The following is a 15,688-nucleotide window of genomic DNA, read 5'->3' as shown; positions in this document are numbered from 1 at the left end:
ACAGCGCCTGACCAATCAGAGGCGGGAGCGCGCGGGGAAGTCCCGCCCACAAGGACGCGGTTGCCGCGGTAACAACGACGCGGCCACGCCCACAATCACCATAGCAACGACGCTCATTAGCATAACCACACCTCTTTATTAACATAACCACACCTCTTTATTAGCATAGCCACGCCCCCTCCCGCGCTCCCGCCGCTGAATTTGGGGAATTTTGGGGTTTTTTCCCATTTTTCTCCTTTTCGGTGCCGCCCCCGCCGCTTTTTTCGCCCCAAACCCCCGACAGAGACCGGCCCGGGCGGCGCCCGCGGGTTTTGGGGGTTTTTGGGGGAATTTTGGGGGTTTTTGGGGCGGTTTTGGGGGAATTTTGGGCGGTTTTGGGGGAATTTTGGGGCGGTTTTGGGGGAATTTTGGGGGAATTTTGGGCGGTTTTGGGGTCATCGGTCCATGGTGGATTCCTCGGGGGGGGTCTCGAAGCAGAGCTGCAACAGCCGCTCGCAGAATTCCAGTTCCTCCTGCGGGGGGAAAAACAGCCTCAAAATCCCGGGAATTTGCCCCAAAATCCTGAGGCTTCATTTGCCCAAAATCTCCAGGATTTATGCCCAAAAATCTCCCAAATTCTCCTCAAAATCTCAGACATTTCCCCCTCTAAAATCCCACAGATCACCCGCCCAAAATCCCAGGTTTTCCCCCCAAAAAATCGCATTATTCACGCCCCAAAATTCCCGGATTTCACCCAAAAACCCCCTGGAATTTCTCCCCCAAATTTGCAGGATTTCACCCCAAAATCCCCCGGAATTTCTCCGACAAATTCGCAGCATTTCACCCCAAAACGCTCTGGAATTTTCCCTCTTTGGCTTTTGCCCAATCCTGCAGGATTTTCCCCCAAACCCCACCTGGAAATTCCCCATTTGGGTTTTGCCCAAATTCGCAGAATTTCACCCCAAAATCCCCCGGAATTTCTCTCCCAAATTCTCAGGATTTCACCCCAAAATCCCCCGGAATTTCTCCCCCAAATTCTCAGGATTTCACCCCAAAATCCCCCAGGATTTCTCCCCCAAATTCTCAGCATTTCACCCCAAAATCCCCTAAAATTTCTCCCCCAAATTCTCAGCATTTCACCCCAAAATTCTCTGGAATTTCTCCCCCAAATTCTCAATATTTCACCCCAAAATCCCCCGGATTTTCTCCCCCAAATTCTCAGCATTTCACCCCAAAATCCCCCGGAATTTCTCCCCCAAATTTTTAGGATTTCACCCCAAAATCCCCCGGAATTTCTCCCCCAAATTCTCAGGATTTCACCCCAAAACTCACCTGGAATTTCTCCCCCAAATTCGCAGCATTTCACCCCAAAATCCCCCCGGAATTTCTCCCCCAAATTCTCAGCATTTCACCCCAAAATCCCCCGGAATTTCTCCCCAAAATTCTCAGCATTTCACCCCAAAATCCCCCGGAATTTCTCCCCCAAATTCTCAGGATTTCACCCCAAAATGCTCTGGAATTTCTCCCTCAAATTCTCAGCATTTCACCCCAAAATTCCCCGGAATTTCTCCCCCAAATTCTCAGGATTTCACCCCAAAATCCCCCGGAATTTCCCCTTCAAATTCTCAGGATTTCACCCCAAAATCCCCCGGAATTTCTCCCCCAAATTCTCAGCATTTCACCCCAAAATCCCCCAGAATTTCTCCCCCAAATTCTCAGGATTTCACCCCAAAATATCCCGGAATTTCTCCCCCAAATTCTCAGCATTTCACCCCAAAATCCCCCCGGAATTTCTCCCCCAAATTCTCAGGATTTCACCCCAAAATCCCCCGGAATTTCTCCCCCAAATTCTGAGGATTTCACCCCAAAATCCCCCCGGAATTTCTCCCCCAAATTCGCAGGATTTCACCCCAAAACTCACCTGGAATTTCTCACCCAAATTCTCAGGATTTCACCCCAAAATCCCCCGGAATTTCTCCCTCAAATTCGCAGCATTTCACCCCAAAACGCTCTGGAATTTCCCCTCTTTGGCTTTTACCCAAAACTCCCGGATTTCACCCCAAAACCTCCGGGATTTCCTGCGGTTGTTTTTTTGCCCAAAATCTGCGGATTTAGCCCCAAAACTCACCTGGAATTGGTCGTGGCCCTTCAGCTGCTCCCGGCGCTGCCTCAGGAGCTGCTCCAGCCCCAGCGCGGGATCGCGGCACTCCCGGAGCCCCTCGGGGCTGCCCGCGGCCAAACTGGGGCGAAAAACGGCGATTTTGGGCAAATTCGCACAGACAGGGCAAACACCACCCAAAACGGCCCCAAAATCACACAAAACGGCCCCAAAAATCCCCCAAAACAGCCCCAAAATTCCCCCCAAACCAGGTCCCGGCACTCCCGGAGCCCCTCGGGGCTGCCCGCGGCCAAACTGGGGCGAAAAACGGCGATTTTGGGCAAATCCAACAGAGAAATGGTAAAAATCACCCAAAACAGCACAAAACCGCCCAAAAATCACACGAAAATCCCCCCAAAATCCCCCCAAACAGCCCCAAATATCCCCCCCAAACCAGGTCCCGGCACTCCCGGAGCCCCTCGGGGCTGCCCGCGGCCAAACTGGGGCGAAAAACGGCGATTTTGGGAAAATTCAACAGGGAAACGGTAAAAATCACCCAAAACAGCCCAAAATCACACAAAAATCACACAAAAAACCACCAAAAAATCCCCCAAAACAGCCCCAAAAATCACTCAAAAATCCCCCCAAAACCAACCAAAATGGCCCCAAAAATCAACCAAAACGGCTCCAAAATCACCCCAAAATTACCCAAAAATCACCCAAAAACGGCCAAAAAATTGCCCCAAAATCACCCAAAACCCACCCAAAAAACACCCCAAAATTACCCAAAAATCACCCAAAAAACACCCAAAAAATTGCCCCAAAATCACCCAAAAATCAGCCCAAAATTCCCGAAAAATCACCCAGAAATTATCACCCAAAATCTGCCCAAAAACCACCAAAACTGCCCCAAAAAACACCCAAAATTTCCCAAAAATCACCCAAAATCTCTCCAAACCATCCCAGGACCACCAGATTTTGGGATTTCCCCCTAAATTTTGGGATTTCCCCCAGATTTTGGGAATTTTTATGGGATTTTTTTGGGGTTTTTCCCCCAGAATTTTTGTGGTTTTTTTCCCCGGAATTTCAGGGATTTTTGGGGGATTTTTGGGGGATTTTTGGGAATTCTTTCCCCCAAATTTTAATTTTTTTTTTATTTTCCCAGGATTTTGGTTTTTTTTCCAGGATTTTTTGGATTTTTTCCCAGGAATTTCAGTGATTTGAAAAACCCAAATTTTGGTTTTTTTTGGGTGATTTTGGGTGTTTTTGGGTATTTTGGGGAGGGGTCTCACCTACACAGGACCCCCAGCCCCTCCCCTTTTCTGGGCATTTTCCCCCAAATTTTGCTTATTTTTCCCGGAATTTTTGGATTTTTTTACCCCAGAATTTCAGGGATTTGAAAAACCCAAATTTTGGTTAATTTTGGGTGATTTTGTGTTGTTTTGGGTATTTTGGGGAGGGGTCTCACCTGCACAGGACCCCCAGGCCCCACCCCCTCCCCTTTTCTGGGTGTTTTCCCCCAAATTTTGACATTTTTTCCCTGAATTTTTGGGATTTTTTCCCAGGAATTTCAGGGATTTGAAAAACCCAAATTTTGGTTAATTTTGGGTGATTTTGGGGTATTTTGGGTATTTTGGGGAGGGGTCTCACCTGCAGAGGACCCCCACCCCCTCCCATTTCTGGGCGTTTTTCCCCATTTTTGACGTTTTTTCCCAGGATTTTTGGGGGTTTTTCCCAGGAATTTCAGTGATTTGAAAAACCCAAATTTTGGTTAATTTTGGGTGATTTTGGGTGTTTTTGGGTATTTTGGGGAGGGGTCTCACCTGCACAGGACCCCCAGGCCCTCCCCTTTTCTGGGCGTTTTTCCCCATTTTTAACGTTTTTTCCCGGAATTTTGGGATTTTTTCCCAGGAATTTCAGGGATTTGAAAAACCCAAATTTTGGGTTTTTTTGGGTTATTTTGGGGGATTTTGGGTATTTTGGGGAGGGGTCTCACCTGCACAGGACCCCCACGCCCTCCCCTTTTCTGGGCATTTTCCCCCAAATTTTGGTGTTTTTTCCCGGAATTTTGGGGTTTTTTAACCCCAGAATTTCAGGGATTTTGGGGATTTTGGGGGATTTGGGTTATTTTGGGTGATTTTGGGTGTTTTTGGGTATTTTGGGGAGGGGTCTCACCTGCACAGGACCCCCACCCCCTCCCCTTTTCTGGGTGTTTTCCCCCAAATTTTGCTGATTTTTCCCAGGATTTTTTGTTTTTTTTCCCAGGAATTTCAGGGATTTGAAAAACCCAAATTTTGGTTAATTTTGGGTGATTTTGGGTGGTTTTGGGTATTTTGGGGAGGGGTCTCACCTGCACAGGACCCCCAGGCCGTGCTCGTGGGCCCCGTCGTGCTCCGAGCGCAGCAGCGCCGCCGCCCGCGGCACCAGACCCTGCTGCAGCAGCGGCCCTGGTTTGGGGCGAAAAACGGGGATTTTGGGCAAATTCGGGTTTGGGGGGAAAATGGGGGTTTGGGTAAATGAGGGTTTGGGGCGAAAAACGGTGATTTTGGGTAAATGCGGGTTTGGGGGGAAAATGGGGGTTTGGGGGGAAAAATGGGGATTTTGGGTCATTGTGGGTTCAAGGGGAAAATGGGGATTTGGGGCGAAAAACCGCGATTTTGGGCAAATCCGGGTTCGGGGGGAAAATGGGGGTTTGGGGCGAAAAACGGGGATTTTGGGCAAATGTGGGTTTGGGGGAAAAATGGGGATTTGGGGGGAAAAACGGGGATTTGGGGCCAAAAACGGCGATTTTGGGCAAATCCGGGTTCGGGGGGAAAAACGGCGATTTTGGGCAAATCCGGGTTTGGGGGGAAAAACGGCGATTTTGGGCAAATGATGGTTTGGGGGGAAAAACGGCGATTTTGGGCAAATCCGGGTTCGGGGGGAAAAACGGCGATTTTGGGCAAATCCGGGTTCGGGGGGAAATGGGGATTTGGGGGGAAAAACGGGGATTTTGGGTAAATCCGGGTTTGGGGGGAAAATGGGGATTTTGGGGGGAAAAAACGGGGATTTTGGGCAAATCCGGGTTTGGGGGGAAAACGGGGATTTTGGGCAAATCCGGGTTCGGGGGGAAAAATGGGGATTTGGGAGGAAAAATGGGGATTTTGGGGCATTGTGCTTTCGGGGCAAAAACGGGGATTTTGGGGGAAAAATGGGGATTTTGGGTAAATGTGGGTTTGGGGGGAAAATGGGGGTTTGGGGTGAAAAACGGGGATTTTGGGCAAATGTGGGTTTGGGGGAAAATGGGGATTTTGGGGGAAAAACGGGGATTTTGGGCAAATCCGGGTTCGGGGGGAAAATGGGGATTTGGGGGGAAAAATGGGGATTTTGGGCAAATGCGGGTTTGGGGGGAAAATGGGGATTTGGGGGGAAAAACGGGGATTTTGGGCAAATGCGGGTTTGGGGGGAAAAATGGGGATTTTGGGTCATTGTGGGTTTGGGGGGAAAAATGGGGGTTGGGGTGAAAAACGGGGATTTTGGGCAAATGCGGGTTTGGGGTGAAAAACGGGGATTTTGGGCAAATGAGGGTTTGGGGGGAAAAATGGGGATTTTGGGTAAATGCGGGTTTGGGGGAAAATGGGGATTTGGGGGGAAAAATGGGGATTTTGGGTAAATGCGGGTTTGGGGGGAAAAACGGGGATTTGGGGTGAAAAATGGGGATTTTGGGTAAATGAGGGTTTGGGGGGAAAAATGGGGATTTTGGGTAAATGCGGGTTTGGGGGGAAAAATGGGGATTTGGGGGGAAAAATGGGGATTTTGGGCAAATCCGGGTTCGGGGGGAAAATGGGGATTTTGGGCAAATCCGGGTTCGGGGGGAAAATGGGGATTTGGGGTGAAAAATGGGGATTTTGGGTAAATGCGGGTTTGGGGGGAAAAACGGGGATTTTGGGCAAATGCGGGTTTGGGGGGAAAAACGGGGATTTTGGGCAAATGAGGGTTTGGGGCCAAAAACGGGGATTTTGGGCAAATCCGGGTTTGGGGGGAAAATGGGGGTTTGGGGGGAAAAACGGGGATTTTGGGCAAATCCGGGTTTGGGGGGAAAAACGGCGATTTTGGGCAAATGAGGGTTCGGGGGGAAAACGGGGATTTGGGGGGAAAAATGGGGATTTTTGGTAAATGCGGGTTTGGGGGGAAAAATGGGGATTTTGGGCAAATCCGGGTTTGGGGGGAAAAATGGGGATTTTGGGTCATTGTGGGTTCGGGGGGAAAAACGGGGATTTGGGGTGAAAAACGGGGATTTTGGGCAAATGCGGGTTTGGGGGGAAAAATGGGGATTTGGGGGAAAACGGGGATTTGGGGGGAAAAATGGGGATTTTGGGTAAATGAGGGTTTGGGGGAAAAACGGGGATTTTGGGCTTCATTTTGGGGTAATTTTGGGGTCAATTCTGGGGATTTTGGGGTAATTTTGGGGTCAATTCTGGGGATTTTGGGGTCATTTCTGGGGATTTTGGGGTAATTCTGGGGTCAATTCTGAGGATTTTGGGGTAATTCTGGGGTCATTTTGGGGTAATTTTGGGGTAATTTGGGGTCAATTCTGGGGATTTTGGTGTCAATTCTGGGGATTTTGGGGTAATTTTGGGGTCAATTCTGGGGTTTTCGGGGAAAAAGGAAAAAGGATTTCTGGGACGGGAAAAGGGGTCAGAAAAGGGAATTTTGGGGGGATTTTTGCGGGAATTCGGGGTGATTTTGGGGTTTTTTTGGGGCTGGCGGCTCGGGGGTCCTGGTGCGGATTTTGGGGTGAATTTGGGGGATTTTGGGGTCAATTCTGGGGATTTTGGGGTATTTTTGGGGCCAATTCTGGGGATTTTGGGATAATTTTGGGGTCAATTCTGGGGATTTTGGGGTCATTTTGGGGTCAATTCTGGGGATTTCGGGGTAATTTTGGGCTTCGTTTTGGGGGATTTTGGGGTAATTTTGGGGTCAATTCTGGGGATTTTGGTGTCCCACAGTCTCCCGAGACGGGAAAAAGGGGTCAGAAAAGGGAATTTTGGGGTTTTTTTTGTGGGAATTTGGGGTTTTTTTGGGGTTTTTTTGGGGGCTGGCGGGTCGGGTGTCCCGGTGCGGATTTTGGGGTGAATTTGGGGGATTTTGGGGTGATTTTGGGGTCAATTCTGGGGATTTGGGGGTAATTTTGGGGTCAATTCTGGGGATTTGGGGGTAATTTTGGGGTCAATTCTGGGGATTTTGGGGTAATTCTGGGGATTTCGGGGTATTTTTGGGGTCAATTCTGGGGATTTTGGGGGATTTTAGGGTCAATTCTGGGGATTTTGGGGTCAATTCTGGGAATTTTGGGGTAATTTTGGGGTCAATTCTGGAGATTTTGGGGAAATTCTGGCGATTTTGGGGTAATTTTGGGGTCAATTCTGGGGATTTTGGGATAATTTTGGGGTCAATTCTGGGGATTTCGGGGAAAAAGGAAAAAGGATTTCTGGGACGGGAAAAAGGGGTCAGAAAAGGGAATTTTGGGGTTTTTTTGCGGGAATTTTGGGGGGGTTTTTGCGGGAATTTTGGGGTGATTTTGGGGTTTTTTTGGGGCTGTTTGCTCGGGGGTCCCGGTGCGGATTTTGGGGTGAATTTGGGGGATTTTGGGTCTGACCTGTGAGCCGGGGGTGCTCTCGGAGGAGGCAGTGCAGGAGGAAGGCGGCGCGGGCGCGGAGAGGGGGGTGGGGGCTCTGCAGGGCCCCCCCGAGCGCCTCCAGCCCCCCCAAATCCTGCAGCTGCTGCAGCCCCTCGGGCTGCGCCCGCACCAGGCCTGGGAACGGAAATTTGGGGTTAAAACGGGCAAAATCGGGAAAAAAACAGCAAAAAACGGTAAAAAACGTCAAAAACCGGCAAAAAAACACCCCAAAACCACCAAAAACCACCCAAAAATCCTCCCCCAATCCTGCAGCTGCTGCAGCCCCTCCGGCTGCGCCCGCACCAGGCCTGGGGATGAGAAATTTGGGGTTAAAACGGCCAAAATCGGGCAAAAAACGATAAAAAACTGCAAAAAACTGTAAAAAAACACCCTAAAACCCTCTAAATCGGTCCTAAAAATCCCCAAATCCACCCCAAAATCCTCCCCAAATCCTGCAGCTGCTGCAGCCCCTCGGGCTGCGCCCGCACCAGGCCTGGGGACGGGAAATTTGGGGTTAAAACGGCCAAAATCGGGAAAAAAACGGTAAAAAATGGTAAAAAACGGCAAAAAACAGCAAAAAAACACCCCCAAACCCCCCAAATCCACCCAAAAATGCTCCCCAAATCCTGCAGCTGCTGCAGCCCCTCCCGAAAAATAAAAAAAAAATCAAAAAAAAATCCCCCAAAAAATCCCAAAAAAATAAAAAGAAAAAAAATCCCACAAAATTTTAAAAATTTAAAAAAATTTAAAATAGTCCCCATAAAAAAAAAAATTGTAAAAACTTTTAAAAATTTAAAAAAAGTTAAAAAAATGCCAAAAAAAAAAAACCCACGAAAAAATCCCAAAAAACAAAAAAAAAAATCCCAAAAAATCCCAAAAAATCCCCAAAAATCCCCAAAAAAATCCCCAAAAAACCCACGAAAAAATCCCAAAAAAATCCCCCCAAAAAAATTAAAAAAAAAATCCCACAAAAAAAATTTAAAAATTAAAAAAAAATTTTAAAAAATTTAAAAAAAAATCCCCAAAAACCCCCACAAAAAAAAAATCTCAAAGAATCCTCAAAATATTCCCCCCAAAATCAAAAAAAAACCCCAAAAAACCCACAAAAAAATCCCAAAAAAAACCCCAAAAAACCACAAAAAAATCCAAAAAACCCCCACAAAACAATCCCAAAAAAACCTCAAAAAACCCCCCAAAAAACCCCAAAAAAATCCCACCAAAAATCCCAAAAAAAAATACCAAACATCCCCAAAAAACCCCGCAAAAAATCCCCAAATAATCCCCCCCAAAAAAAGAAAAAAATCCCAAAAAACCAAAAAAAAAAATTCCCAAAAAATTCCAAAAAATCCGTAAAAAACCCCACAAAAAATCCCCAAAAACCCCATTAAAAAATCCCAAAAAAAACCCCCAAAAAAACCGCAAAAAATCCAAAAAAAATCCCCAAAATACCCACAAAAAATCCCCAAAAACCCACAAAAAATCCCAAAAAAATCCCAAGAAAATCCCCCAAAAAATCAAAAAAAAAAAAAAAATCCCCCAAAAATAAAAAAACCCCAAGAAATTAAAAAAAAAAATCCCAAAAAATCCCAAGAAACCCTCTAAAAAAATCCCCAAAAAACCCCATTACAAACCCCCCAAAAATCCCCAAAACCCCCCCCAAAACCCCCGGTACTCACAGGAGATGGCGAAGAGCGCGGCGGGGGGCACGCTTGGGTCGGGGTCCCCCCTCAGCCCCCCCAGCAGCGCCGGCAGCGCCCCCAGCCCCAGCGCCCGCTCCTGCGCCCCCGGAAGGTTCTGGGCGCAGCACCCCAACACCCGCGCGGCCCCGGCCCGCAGCGGCGCCCAAGGGTGCCCCAGCAGCGGCAGCAGCGCCTCCAGCCCGCCCAGCGAGCAGAAATCTGGGGAGAAACAGAGAAAATTGGTTAAAAACGGGATTTGGAGGGTGAAAATCTGTCTTTACAGGGTTAAATCGGTATTTAAAGGGTTAAAAATGGGGTGCGAAGGGTTAAAAACGGGATTTGAAGGGTTAAAAATGGGACTTAAAGGGTTAAAAATGGGGTTTGAAGGGTTAAAAATGGGGTTTGAAGGGTTAAAAATGGGGTTTGGGGGGTTAAATTTGAAGGGTTAAAAATGGGGTGTGGAGGGTTAAAAATGGGATTTGAAGGGTTAAAAATGGGATTTGAAGGGTTAAAAATGGGGTTTGAAGGGTTAAATTGGGAATTAAATTTTTATATTGGGAATTAAATGGTTAAAAATGGGGTCTGAATGGTTAAATTGGGAATTAAAGGGTTAAAAATGTGATTAAATGGTACAAATCCCGCAGAAAATGACCCAAAATCCACCCCCAAATCAGCCCAGCAGCACCTTCAGGCCACCTAAGTAGAAGAAATCTGGGAGAAAACGGGAAAAAATGGGTTAAAATGGGTTAAAAATGGGGTTTAAAGGGTTAAAAACAGGGTCTGAAGGGTTAAATTGGGAATTCAAGGGTTAAATTGGGATTTGAAGGGTTAAAAACGGGGTTTGAAGGGTTAAAAATTGGATTAAAATGGGATTAAAATTGCCCAAATTCCACAGGAAATGACCCAAAATCCCTCCCCAAAACAGCCCTGAGTGACCAAATGACCCCTGAGTGACCCCAAGTGACCCCTGAGTGACCCAGAGTGACCCAGAGTGACCAAATGACCTCAAAGTGACCAAATGACCCCTGAGTGACTCTGAGTGACCAAATGACCCCAGAGTGACTCAGAGTGACCAAATGACCCCTGAGTGACTCTGAGTGACCAAATGACCCCAGAGTGACTCAGAGTGACCAAATGACCCCTGAGTGACTCAGAGTGACCAAATGACCCCTGAGTGACTCTGAGTGACCCCGAGTGATTCAATGACCCCTGAGTGACCCAGAGTGACCAAATGACCCCAGAATGATCCAGAGTGACCAAATGACCTCAGAGTGACCAAATGACCCCAGAGTGACCAAATGACCCCAGAGTGACTCTGAGTGACCCAGAGTGACCAAATGACCCCTGAGTGACTCTGAGTGAACAACTGACCTCAGAGTGACCAAATGACCCCAGAGTGACCCCGAGTGACCAAATGACCCCTGAGTGACTCTGAGTGACCAAATGACCTCAGAGTGACCCAGAGTGACCAAATGACCCTAAAGTGACCCAGAGTGACTAAATGACCCCTGAGTGACTCAGAGTGACCAAATGACACCAGAGTAACCCAGAGTGACCAAATGACCTCAGAGTGACCAAATGACCCCTGAGTGACCCAGAGTGACCAAATGACCCCTTAGTGACCAAATGACCTCAGAGTGACCAAATAAGCCCTGAGTGACCCTGAGTGACCCAGAGTGACCAAATGACCCCTGAGTGACTCTGAGTGACCAAATGACCCCTGAGTGACCCCAGAGTGACCAAATGACCCCAGAGTGACCAAATGACCCCAAAGTGACAAAATGACCCCTGAGTGACTCTGAGTGACCAAATGACCCGAGAGTGACCCCTGAGTGACCAAATGACTGCAGAGTGACCCCGAGTGACCCCAATGACCCCCAAGTGACCCCCAGCTCACCGGTGGCGTTGTCCAGGCTCTCGCAGAGCTCGGCCAGCTCGGACAGGGTCCCCAGTGACCCCAATGACCCCCGAGTGACCAAATGACCCCTGAGTGACCCAGAGTGACCAAATGACCCCAGAGTGACCCTGAGTGACCCTGAGTGACCAAATGACCTCAGAGTGACCAAATGACCCCTGAGTGACTCTGAGTGACCAAATGACCTCAGAGTGACTAAATGACCTCAGAGCGACTCTGAGTGACCCCGAGTGACCAAATGACCCCTGAGTGACTCTGAGTGACCAAATGACCCCAGAGTGACCCAGAGTGACTCTGAGTGCCCCAGAGTGACCAAATGACCCCAGAGTGACCCTGAGTGACCAAATGACCCCAGAGTGTCCCCGAGTGACTCAATGACCCCAGATTGACCAGTGAGTGACCAAATGACCCCAAAGTGACTAAATGACCCCAGAATGTCCCAGACTGACCCAGAGTGACCAAATGACCCCAGAGTGACCCTAATGACCCCAGAGTGACCCCAATGACCCCGTGTCTCACCGGTGGCGTTGTCCAGGCTCTCGCAGAGCTCGGCCAGCTCGGCCAGGGCCCCCAGTGACCCCAATGACCCCAGAGTGACCAAATGACCCCAGAGTGACCAAATGACCCCTTAGTGACCAAATGACCCCAGAGTGACCAAATGACCCCTGAGTGACTCTGAGTGACCAAATGACCTCAGAGTGACCAAATGACCCCAGAGTGACCAAATGACCCCAGAGTGACTCTGAGTGACCAAATGACCCCAGAGTGACTCTGAGTGACCAAATGACCGCTGAGTGACCAAATGACCCCAGAGTGACTCTGAGTGACCCCTGAGTGACCAAATGACCCCAGAGTGACCAAATGACCCCTTAGTGACCAAATGACCCCAGAGTGACCAAATAAGCCCTGAGTGACTCTGAGTGACCCCTGAGTGACAAAATGACCCCTGAGTGACTCTGAGTGACCAAATGACCCCTGAGTGTCCCAGAGTGACCAAATGACCCCAGAGTGACCAAATGACCTCAGAGTGACTCTGAGTGACCCAGAGTGACCCCAATGACCCCAGAGTGACCCCAATGACCCCGTGTCTCACCGGTGGCGTTGTCCAGGCTCTCGCAGAGCTCGGCCAGCTCGGCCCCCAATGACCCCAGAGTGACCCCGAGTGACCCCAATGACCCCTGAGTGACCCCAGAGTGACCCCAAGTGACCAAATGACCCCAGAGTGACCCTGAGTGACCCCGAGTGACCAAATGACCCCAGAGTGACCCCAGAGTGACCCCAATGACCCCGAGTGACCGGTGGCTCACCGGTGGCGTTGTCCAGGCTCTCGCAGAGCTCGGCCAGCTCGGCCAGGGCCCCCAGTGACCCCAGAGTGACCCCAATGACCCCAGAGTGACCCCAATGACCCCAATGACCCCCGAGTGACCATCAGCTCACCGGTGGCGTTGTCCAGGCTCTCGCAGAGCTCGGCCAGCTCGGCCAGGGCCCCCAATGACCCAGAGTGACCCCAATGACCCCAGAGTGACCCCTGAGTGACCAAATGACCCCTGAGTGACCCAGACTGACCAAATGACCCCTGAGTGACCTCTGAGTGACCTCTGAGTGACCAAATGACCTCAGAGTGACCAAATAATGCCAGAGTAACCAAATGACCCCAGAGTGACCAAATGACCCCAGAGTGACCCAGAGTGACCAAATGACCGCTGAGTGACTCTCAGTGACCCCAATGACCCCAGAGTGACCAAATGACCCCAGAGTGACCAAGTGACCCCAGAGTGACTCTGAGTGACCCCGAGTGACCAAATGACCCCCGAGTGACCCAGAGCGACCAAATGACCCCAGAGTGACTCTGAGTGACCAAATGACCCCAGAGTGACTCTGAGTGACCCAGAGTGACCAAATGACCCCTGAGTGACTCTGAGTGACCAAATGACCTCAGACTGACTCTGAGTGACCCCCAGTGACCCCAATGACCCCCGAGTGACCATCAGCTCACCGGTGGCGTTGTCCAGGCTCTCGCAGAGCTCGGCCAGCTCGGCCAGGGCCGCCTCGTGTCCGGCCGTGTCCCCCAGGCCCCTCTCGGCCGCGGCCTCGCCGGGACAGGGCCGGGCCAGGAGCCGCAGGCAGCGCTGGAGCCGCGCCCGGACGGCAGCGGGGCCGGACAGAGCCTCGGACACGGCCTCACGGAGCCACTGCTGCCTCTGCAAGGGCAGAAAAATATCCAAAATTATCCCAAAGTTATCATAAATTAACCCAAAGTTATCCTAAAGTATCCCAGAGTTATCCTGAGTTATCCCAGAGTTATCCCAGAGTCACACCGGGGCCGGACAGAGCCTCGGACACGGCCTCGTGTAACCACTGCTGCCTCTGGGGAGGTAAAAATAATCATAAATTATCATAAATTTATTGTAAATTATCATAAAGTTATCCTGAGTTATCCCAGAGTTATCCTGAGTTATCCCAGAGTCACACCGGGGCCGGACAGAGCCTCGGACACGGCATCACGGAGCCACTGCTGCCTCTGGGGGGGTAAAAATAATCATAAATTATCATAAATTATCATAAAGTTATCGTAAATTATCTTAAAGTTATCCTGAGTTATCCTGAGTTATCCCAGAGTTATCCCAGAGTCACACCGGGGCCGGACAGAGCCTCGGACACGGCCTCGTGTAACCACTGCTGCCTCTGGGGGGGAAAAATAATCATAAATTATCCCAAAGTTATCATAAATTATCATAAATTAACTCAAAGTTATCCCAGAGTTATCCTGAGTTATCCCAGAGTTATCCCAGAGTCACACCGGGGCCGGACAGAGCCTCGGACACGGCCTCACGCAGCCACTGCTGCCTCTGGGGGACAGAAAAATATCCAAAATTATCCCAAAGTTATCATAAATTATCATAAATTAACTCAAAGTTATCCCAAAGTTATCCTGAGTTATCCTGAGTTATCCCAGAGTTATCCTGAGTTATCCCAGAGTTATCCCAGAGTCACCCCGGAGTTAACCCAGGCCTGGGACACGGCCTCGTGCAGCCACTGCTGCCTCTGGGGGACAGAAAAATATCATAAATTATCATAAATTTATCATAAATTATCATAAATTATCTTAAAGTTATCCTGAGTTATCCCACAGTTAGCCAGAGTTATCCCAGAGTTATCCCAGAGTCACACCGGGGCCGGACAGAGCCTCGGACACGGCCTCGTGCAGCCACTGCTGCCTCTGGGGGACAGAAAATATCATAAAGTTATCATAAATTATCCCAAAGTTATCGTAAATTATCCTAAATTATCATAAATTTATCCTAAATTATCTCAAAGTTATCCCTGAGTTATCCTGAGTTATCCCAGAGTCACACCGGGGTTAACCCAAGCCTGGGACACGGCCTCGTGCTGCCTCTGGGGGGGAAAAAAATATCATAAATTATCCTAAATTATCCTAAAGTTATCCTAAATTATCCCAAAGTTATCCTGAATTATCCTAAAGTTATCCTGAGTTATCCCAAAGTTATCCTGAATTATCCTAAAGTTATCCTGAATTATCATAAACGACCAAAAGTGTCCCAAAAGTGACCCCAGAGCCCCAAAGAGCCCCAAAAGTGTCCCCAGAGAGCCCCAAAAGTGACCCCAGAGAGCCCCAAAAGTGTCCCCAGAGCCCCAAAAGTGACCCCAGAGCCCCAAAAGTGACCCCAGAGAGCCCCAAAAGTGACCCCAGAGCCCCAAAAGTGACCCCAGAGAGACCCAAAAGTGACCCCAGAGAGACCCAAAAGTGACCCCAGAGCCCCAAAAGTGACCCCAGAGAGCCCCAAAAGTGTCCCCAGAGCCCCAAAAGTGACCCCAGAGCCCCAAAAGTGACCCCAGAGAGCCCCAAAAGTGACCCCAGAGCCCCAAAAGTGTCCCCAGAGAGACCCAAAAGTGACCCCAGAGCCCCAAAAGTGACCCCAGAGAGCCACAAAAGTGTCCCCAGAGAGCCCCAAAAGTGACCCCAGAGAGCCCCAAAAGTGACCCCAGAGAGCCCCAAAAGTGTCCCCAGAGCCCCAAAAGTGACCCCAGAGCCCCAAAAGTGACCCCAGAGAGCCCCAAAAGTGACCCCAGAGCCCCAAAAGTGTCCCCAGAGAGACCCAAAAGTGACCCCAGAGCCCCAAAAGTGACCCCAGAGAGCCACAAAAGTGTCCCCAGAGAGCCCCAAAAGTGACCCCAGAGAGCCCCAAAAGTGACCCCAGAGAGCCCCAAAAGTGTCCCCAGAGCCCCAAAAGTGACCCCAGAGCCCCAAAAGTGACCCCAGAGAGCCCCAAAAGTGACCCCAGAGCCCCAAAAGTGTCCCCAGAGAGACCCAAAAGTGACCCCAGAGCCCCAAAAGTGAC

The 15,688-nt window shown here is 49.6% G+C and overlaps 1 protein-coding gene across 1 annotated transcript in view; it reads right to left on the bottom strand.

The window, feature by feature from the left end:
* Positions 1 to 113: 113 nt before the first annotated feature.
* Positions 114 to 15,688, bottom strand: part of HSPBP1 (HSPA (Hsp70) binding protein 1) — a 30,430-nt gene continuing 14,855 nt past the window's right edge. Inside the window, exons 5-10 of the mRNA XM_072921439.1 lie at positions 13,324 to 13,528; positions 9,410 to 9,631; positions 7,713 to 7,868; positions 4,428 to 4,524; positions 2,108 to 2,219; positions 114 to 512 (exon numbers count right to left, since the gene is read on the bottom strand). Coding sequence (XP_072777540.1) covers positions 435 to 512; positions 2,108 to 2,219; positions 4,428 to 4,524; positions 7,713 to 7,868; positions 9,410 to 9,631; positions 13,324 to 13,528 — 870 coding nt within the window. The 3' untranslated portion in view covers positions 114 to 434. The remainder of the gene's footprint in view (positions 513 to 2,107; positions 2,220 to 4,427; positions 4,525 to 7,712; positions 7,869 to 9,409; positions 9,632 to 13,323; positions 13,529 to 15,688) is intronic.

Source organism: Taeniopygia guttata, chromosome 37, assembly GCF_048771995.1.
Source record: "Taeniopygia guttata chromosome 37, bTaeGut7.mat, whole genome shotgun sequence".
In the NCBI taxonomy this organism is placed as follows: Eukaryota; Metazoa; Chordata; class Aves; order Passeriformes; family Estrildidae; genus Taeniopygia; species Taeniopygia guttata.
The sequence above is the reverse complement of the archived record's forward strand: the minus strand, read 5'-3'. Positions and strand labels throughout refer to the sequence as shown.